The following is an 8,779-nucleotide window of genomic DNA, read 5'->3' as shown; positions in this document are numbered from 1 at the left end:
CGCTGTTTGGATTTTAATAGGCAAATACTAAAGAGTCTATGAATGGATCATTATTAGTGATTATTATGTTTCTAGCATGTTATATGTTTGGCACCGGTTCTTTTAACCCTAAAAGATGGAGTGTGTAGCTTTTCATTTCTTAAACAACCATGTATTAAGATGTATCATTGGCCATATTCCAGGATGACAGTGTCAAGATTTATCAGGCTCAAATTGTGAAAGAATTGTTGGGAGGGAGCATGAAGAATCATTTTCACACATGAATTGGCACCTCTGAGTTTTTGGGATGTGCTGGAGGAGACTTTACAGAGTGCTCACCTCTTGCATTGTCAATACAAGATCTTGACCAAAAAATGATGCAAAGACTTTCAATGAAATTAAGGTCTGGACTCAGAGGTGCCAATTCATGTGTGAAAATGATTCTTCATGCTCCCTACCAACCATTCTTTCACAATTTTAACCCTGGTGAATCTTGACATTGTCATCCTGGAATATGGCCATGATGTGTCTTCCTACATGGTTGTTTAAGAAATGAAAAGCTACACACTCCATCTTTAAGGGTTAAAAAACCGTTGCCAAACATATAACATGCTAGAAACATAATAATCACTGTATAATGATCCATTCATAGATTCTTAAGTATCCCCCTATTAAAATCCAAACAGCGACTTTTTTTTTTTAGTTGGGCAGTGTATCTTAAAGTAGGCCTATACCACTGTAAAAAAAATATTTTCACGATTTGTTATCACAACATTTTTTGTGTGGTTCAGATAACATAATATTTTGAGTTTCTGTTGATTAAACCAATCGCCTTCGTTGTATTAACTAAAATTTTTAATTTCAATGAACTCAAAATTTTAATGCAACCAGGTAACTTTAAGTTAAACAAACAATTCTTTTTTACAGTGTATACATAGTTTCTGTTTCATTTAGATTCAGACCGAAAAATTATTCGCAGTTCAGTGAGGGAATCAGATGTAAACGGCTCTGAATGATTCACTGAGTGAGTGAGTCTGAATGAAATTGTCAATTATGCCGAGTGCACAATTTTAGCACAGATTTTTACTCGCCGACAGTTTTGTGGAAATCGTCAAAAAATGCCTGAAATCGGAGGCAAATCGACGGTTGTTCACCGTTCATCGTTTTTTTTGTATTATCAAAAATATGAGAGAATCGCAGATTTGTCGCTGAGATATTTAGCATTCTAAATATCTGGACCTGTCTGCGACTCAAGAGTCATGCAGTGTGAAATGTGTTTTTACTGGAAATTCACGATGACCTACAGCCAATGAGAGAGCAAGATACAGGGCAAGGGAAGGTTCAGGGGAAGGAGCCATAGACCTGCAAGAATGGCTTCTGCAAGTAACTATTCTCTCCTTCATATTCATGTTTTCGCTGCAAATCATCACACAGACAACTTGTATCACAAGCTTCTAGAAGGCTACCAAGGAAGAAATCCAGTCTTGAGAACTCCTGACTCATGAGTGATCTTACGTTATTTCCTGTATCACTTTTTGCGTGTTGTTTGGTGGAAATGTAGTTTGTAGAACAGTCAGAGAAGTCAGTGATTCTTCCTATTGAAATGTATTGTAATGTGGATCCCCTATCGCCGATCCATCATGTAATGTGCACACAACAGGAACTAAATGGTACACTAGTCATGTAGTGTGACAATAACAGTGATCCAACGACTTCGTGTAGCATGTTCTCGGCAAATTGTGTGTTCCTGTCGTTACATGGAAATTCAAGGCTGTTTCGTGAATCTTTTTACTGACTCATTAAAAAGAACTGGTGCATTAGAGTCATTTGTTCGCATATCAGACATCTGGCTGCAGGAAGACTGGAGCGCATATTCTGACAAATATCTTTGGGGAGTGACAATGCCTACTGCATAGGCGGTATAGTTTTACATAACTTACAGATCATCTTGTCAGCAAGTGTTGTTTTCATACTTTACATAAAAGTCAAAGTGTTGTCTGGCGGTATCAGTGTTAGGCACAGCATTTTCAATATCTTATGTTCTGAAGCCATTTTCTACTGTGCCGGAGAAAGGACGGGTTTGGTTCTCCAGTTCTGTTGTGGAAAACCAGTGTTGGGGAAAGTTACTTTTAAAAGTAATGTGTTACAATATTGCGTTATTCCAAAAGTAACTTATTGCATTACTTACTTACTTTTTATGGAAAGTAATGTGTTAGGTTACTTTTGCATTACTTTTTCTCACCTGGGCTGGACTTGCTTGTTTTTACTTGAAAAAAAAGTAATTCAAAAATAACATAACATTACTTTCCAAAAAAAGTAACTAAGTAATGCAATAAGTTACTTTTAAAAGTAATGTGTTACAAAATTGTGTTACTCCAAAAGTAACTTATTGCATTACTTGTTTTTTTTTATGGAAAGTAATGTTACGTTACTTTTTCTCACTCACCTGGGCTGGGCTTGCTTGTTTTTGTTATATTTTCTGCACCAAAAGTGAAATAAATAAGCCTCAGGTGGAAGGAAATGCACATTCATGCCTGTACAGTAGAGGGCACAGCTCTAACAAACCTTTCAGCTGTGCTGCCATTCTGGATTGCAGAAGAATAGGATGCAGGAGAAGAATGTTCACTTTTACACTTTTACATTAGCAATAATAAAATGAAACACAAATGTGATGTTTAACTAAATTCATTTTTGCTTATTTGTATGGTTGAAATGGATCATCAAAAGCTCAGCAGCATAGAAATTGGTTAGTAAAGTGAGGTTAAATACAAAGAATATATTTGTTGTGTGATTTAACATTTAATTATTGCAGGTTTGAGTTTGTATTTCCACTGTTTTTATTCATTTTGAGGAATACTGAATGTTTTTGTGCAAGTGAGATGAGTAAATGCATGCTCACATTTAGTCTAGAACTACAACAACCATGCGCATACAACACCTCTGCACAATTACTCCTGATTTCTCTCGACATGGGGACAGAAAAGATCAGTCAATAGTGGGAAAACAAAGTAACTGGCATTACTTATTTGAAAAAGTAACTCAGATATTTTGTTGTAAATTTAAAAAGTAATGCATTAAGTTACTTAGTTTTGCTAAATAACTTACTTGTATGTATAATATATTTAGATTTCTATATATATTTAAATTTAGGCCTATAATTATTTTATTTTCCCCTACATGTAGGCCTATCTCTTCACACAGTTAACGTTCTGTATTACTTATTTTAATACTTAAAATACCATAGGCTATATAGGCTTTATGTCTTGTAAGTAGCGTAAATGTCCGACAATCATTGCATTAAATCTTTGACTCTGTGAATCTCGCCAGTAGGTGGCGATAAACGAGCGTCTTTTAATGAGCTATTAGAGAGTCATTTTATTTTTGATTCAACTGATTTGTTAAAAACATTGGTCGTTTACAAAACAATGGACCTGAACGAAACGATTTGTTCACTTATACAATTCATTCGCCATGGAAACACCAATTATATCGTACGCACTCCACGTAAAATAAAACATTAGAAAGCTGATATGTCTAAAGTCTTGTGAGTAAACATTGTTTTAATGATATTTCTCAAAAATGCTGTACACTCTAAAAAAAATAATTTTTGGGCTCTACAAAAAAAATTACCGCAATCAATTTTGTTAGTTATGACAACTTTGAGTGAATTTACATTCAACCAACAACAAGCTACATTGAGTTAGAGGAACTTATTAATTTGTAGCATAAACACAATTTTTTAAGTTGATTACTCAAAAAAAATGAAGCCGCTCCAACTACCAGAGTTGTAGCCCTGGAACCAATTAATCATTTCTATTTCAGTTCAAATCCACAGCTAGCATAGCATGCTAAATGCTTAATGTAACTTATTTAGCATGTATAACCAATGGTAACCACAAAAAACTTCAACATTACAGAAACTCTTTTAAATGTCAAGCATAACAGGTCTATCCCTTCACTAACAAATAAATTAACGCTTAATTTCAACATTTATTCTCCTTATCCAGTCCTATGCAAAGCATGCTGGGAACTAAAAATCAGTGCTGGGGAAAGTTACTTTTAAAAGTAATGCATTACTATATTGCATTACTCCCTAAAAAAGTAACTAATTGCGTTACTTAGTTACTTTTTAAGAAAAATAATGAGTTACATTACTTTTGTGTTACTTTTTCTCACCTGGGCTGGGCTTGCTTGCTTAATTTAATATATTTAATTATCACATGTTTGCAACTTAAAAGGTTTCATTAAAACAACAAATTAGAATTTTTAACTTGCAACCATCCATTTATTTAAGCTGAGGTAACGGGTCCCCTGAATTATTTTTAGAGTAGGCACTATCAAACCAGCAAGAACAAATATCAGAAACACATCTTAAAACAAGTTTAAACGAGCAATAAATAAATAAATAAACTCCCTTACAGCGGTCACATTTTTATAGGCCTCATCCACACCAATTAGATTAAATCAAGAGTGATTACGAAAAGTGAAACAGCAGCGCGCTTGTCACTCTAAATCGCCGCTTTCCTCCTTGTCAGAAGTGCTCAGTGGTAAGTCATGTGTCAGGATAGCGCTGGTTCGACATGCCAGGGGTGTAATTTTGTTACGACACGACACGGTGACGCACCCACTGGGAGTGATGACTGTTCATTTAACGCAGCGTGAGTTCAAGATCACTTTCTCTCGAGTGCACACTTAGTGGACAGGTACAAAGACTGAAGCTCATTATAAGTGATGGCATAATACGAGGGGAATCTCGTCTTTAAAGAACACCTTTCATTGTAATAACCATAGAAACATAAACATTGAGAACTGCAGATATAGGCTAATAAATACACGTTAAAATAACGGGAATTCAAAATATTCTCGTGCTATAGGATCATTCTCCTGTAATATGTAAAAAAAAAAAATTAGGTAGCTCAATGCACGAAATGGGAGCGTTTTCCATTTTGAAAAGCTGATTAAGTTTGTTTGTTTTAGATTTTAAGCATTTCCTCAGACAAATAATATGTAAATAAGTTCATTAAATGTCATTATGCAATTTAACAAGTGTGAATAAATTGATAAATTGTGCCATATCGAGCTATACGTAAACATTTCAATGCATTTAAAAGGTAACGGAACTAAGGTAACAGTTGGCAGTTATAGCCTATACAGTTCATTTAAATCAATGCCTTGGGCCACGGTGTTTTTCCAAAGAAAATGTGAACATTTGCTAATACAGCAAAGAGAAGGTGGAAAGACACTGTGGAGATAGGACAAAAAGTAGAGTATCCTAAAAGAAAACGAAATAAGATTAAGTTACTAGATTGTTGATGTGTCATAAAAATGCCTATAATAACATAAGTAAAAGTTGGTGTCATATTGTCTCTGTTAGCGGCACTGTTTATGTTTATTGGGGAAATAAAAGGCACATCTTTCGTGCAATGAGCCAGGAATGTATCGTGACATTTATTATGTATTCTTATTACATTTGTTCTATAACAAATCAGAGGTCGAAATTACACTAGATGCCTACATTAAATTAACAAGTTAAAATACATAATCTTTTAAATGCACTAAGAATAGAATTAAATTCAATTATTCAAACGCGTAATGCTTTATATTTGCCTCCTCTGCTGGTAGAATTGGCTACGTGTGTAAAACGAAAAACGAGAGGCCTATTCTCTGAGGCTAAATAAACTTCAAGAAGAACAATCCAAAATGAAGTGATATATCGATTCAGTGTTAGATCACTGACAAAGGTCTGGTTTCGTTAAAGAGCAGTGTGTATGAACCTGCCTTTACTGCGCTCTCGCATTAGCAGGCTGTGGACGACAGGCGCTGAAATCGTGTTAATAAGCGGAACGGCTAGGTTACAGAACACCGCCGATTCACGATCACACAAATACTCAAGGACAGGTCCCTTCGGCCCCGGGGCGCTTCCAGCAGCAGGCCGCATCTTACCAGTGAAGACCAGAGACTGGTCTCATTTAAGTTATTATAAGTTCAATACACATTAAAATCGTGACACAAACCTTCAATAGGCTACATAATTGAACTTAAGTGTGGCAGACATTTGTGTTGGCATGTACACGAGCTAGGCCCTGTTTACAAACAGCAATAACAACCACTTAAGCTTTTATTTTGGTCATTTAGGACCATCAGGCTTATTTTTAAATCATTTAATGATTTGTAAAAAGACACTGCGTCTGATACATGAAACAAAAGCAGTAAATGAATGAACAATTGAAAGTTTTGAAGAAAAAAAAACAGAGATGGTCATAGATATATGTTTTAATTATAAAGACATATAAACAATAGGCTATACAGTATGAAACTCATGTCGCAACGAGATCAAATGCTTTGTAGGCTTGATCAAGTAGTTCTTCACAGTTGTACAATACAATCAAGTGAATTGTGCAATAACAAAAACAAAATCTTTTTAGGCCAAACATTTGAGAATGTTACACCGTTTTTCCTAATACACTGATGGATGTGAGACAGTTCAGCTTTCCGTTTATTCATTTCTGACAAACAGGTTAAGAAATTCTTGAATGTGGGCAATTGCAGTAAATTGCATAGTTCACCAATAACGCTGAAATCGAAAGAGAAAAGGTTTGAATTAGGAAATAAATCCTCCGCAAGCTGTGAGCAAGTAACATAGAATTCTTTATGTTTGTTTATCACACAAATAATCATTTTTAATCCTTCGCTTGGGGGGAAAAAAACAGAAAGGCTTTAGAAATTGAGGGGTTTAAAAGCTTATTCCAGTAATACTGTGTGCCTCAGTTATTTAACATTATTTGTTGTATTATCTAATAAATCTGCATGACACATCGTAGTTATTTAGACACGTAGGGGTTTTGAATCAAACCTAAGCTCATTCCCAACAAAACCATTCGAATTCAGAACAACATAAGGATGAAGCAGGAAGAGTTCAGCTCGTGGAAGTCAAGGCTTGTCGTTGCAGTGTTTGAACAGATTGGACGGGGTCCCGGAGAACGAGCTGCATTTCTCCGCACAGGTGGCCAGTGCCGTGCTTGAAAACGGATACACGGCCGCCTGTCCGAAAGGCGCGAGCGCGGTGGGAATCGGTGAAGTTATAGTCTGTCCTTGGTTAAGATAAGCCACCAACCGGCGCATTTCCTCCAGCGCCTGCGCCTGCATTAGGATGTAGTTTTTTGCAAGAAGCAAAGTTGCGATTTTAGAGAGTTTTCTCACGGACGGACTGTGCGCGTAGGGAATCACAGACCTCAGGCCGTCCAGCGCGTCATTGAGGTCGTGCATGCGTCTCCGCTCGCGCGCGTTAATACTCAGCCGAAGAGATCTCTGCTCCTTCGGCTTCTTGGCGAGAGCGCTCGGGTGCTTCTCTTCGTCGAACCCCGCGCCTCGCTTTCGAGACTCGAGGTGGTCGAAGCCGTCGTCTTCATCGCTGGTCTGCTCTCCGCCACTTTCGTTCGACTTTCCTGTTTGACCGGAGAGGAAATCCGCTGCAGGTGTAAGGGAGAAGCGGCCAGGACTTCCAGTACCATGGCCAGCGCCGAAGCCGAAGGCGGACTGTCCGTAGCGCTGCGTCAGGTCCAGCAGGGTGTCGTTGCTGATCGATTTCAGCAAGTTTTCTTCGCCGACATTCATTTTTGGAGAAAATAAATAAAAGTAAAACAAAAAACGGACCGGATGGAAAACTTTCGAGCGCGCTCTTGAAAGCTTCCTCGCGCTGTCTTCTTTCTTTTCTTTCGTGGGTGTCCTCCAAAGGGCTGTTGAAAATGAAGTCACTTTTTGATAGAGATCTTTCTTCCCCTATCACGTCGAGCACTCGCGTAACGCTCTTCCGCGCAGACAGTGATGTTGTGTGCACTTTAGACGCCTTGTCTGAACTTGCGCGCGTTCTTGCAGTGCGTCTTGCCCTCGCCCTGGGCAGATTGAGACTGACGCGCAGTTCTACTTGCAAGTGAGTAAGAGCGTGAGGCCCCGCGGGATTATCACTCTGTCCAATCAGGAGGGCGTTTTAATTAAGAAGATTAGAAACTGGCATGCTCCTAAATTCAACTATAGCGATGATAACTGCTGAACAAATGATGGCATAATGTAATACAGGGCAGGCGCGTTGTAGTGAACAGCCATTGTATTATTCTGTAATACTGTATCAGTTACAGCAAATTAACGAAGTATTGCCATAACAAAATGTTTCTTAACAACTTGTTTTATTGTGTGCATTTTTTTTTCTGCCACGTTCAGCCTCGTGAACTAATTGGGTAACAAATTTAGGCTCTCTTTTAAGGAATATAATTATCACTGAATACGTTTTTTATTATTGTACCGTGGACACAAACAGTTTTCCAATAAAATCATAGAGGTTCAGTTTGTAGTCCTAAAACTGGGGCAAAATTAGCATTTTTTTCCCCAGCATTTGGGGTCCCTCGGAAATTTTCTATCGGTTTTTAAAAATGTTTTGGTCTTAAGAGTAAAAAAATGAAATAAGTTCGGTGGTTAACATTACTAGAGGAAACACATATACAGTCAAACATCAAGCATGAATTGTAAAGAAACTGACAAGTTGCAACATAAGGACTACAACTACCATAAGGGCCTGCTTGATTTACTATAGTATTTAACTGTACCACAGAACAGAAGTTTAAGCCTCTTTAAGTAATTTTAAACAGATTTTATTTTAAATCCCGGTTCTAAAATCCTATAAGAAATGCCTGAGGGAACTAATAGAAGTTCCGGGTTAGCCAAAAATTGACGCGACGACTCTGTTAAATTTGATGATAGGTGACACATTTTAAGCAAATGGAAACATTTTCTCTTGCTCGAAAAT

General features: G+C 37.3%; 1 protein-coding gene across 1 annotated transcript; it reads right to left on the bottom strand.

The window, feature by feature from the left end:
• Window positions 1–6,237: 6,237 nt before the first annotated feature.
• bhlhe23 (basic helix-loop-helix family, member e23) lies at window positions 6,238–8,005 on the bottom strand. The gene has a single exon (XM_051881134.1). The coding sequence runs from the start codon at window positions 7,591–7,593 to the stop codon at window positions 6,910–6,912; it is 684 nt and encodes a 227-aa protein (XP_051737094.1). The 5' UTR covers window positions 7,594–8,005; the 3' UTR covers window positions 6,238–6,909.
• Window positions 8,006–8,779: the final 774 nt, after the last annotated feature.

The sequence above is a fragment of the Ctenopharyngodon idella genome, chromosome 22, assembly GCF_019924925.1.
Source record: "Ctenopharyngodon idella isolate HZGC_01 chromosome 22, HZGC01, whole genome shotgun sequence".
NCBI classification, from domain to species: domain Eukaryota; kingdom Metazoa; phylum Chordata; class Actinopteri; order Cypriniformes; family Xenocyprididae; genus Ctenopharyngodon; species Ctenopharyngodon idella.
This window is presented reverse-complemented; position numbering and strand designations above follow the sequence as displayed.

Coding starts and splice junctions, on each gene's coding strand:
- bhlhe23 (XM_051881134.1), bottom strand. CDS start 7,593: ATGAATGTCGGCGAAGAAAACTTGCTGAAATCGATCAGCAACGACACC.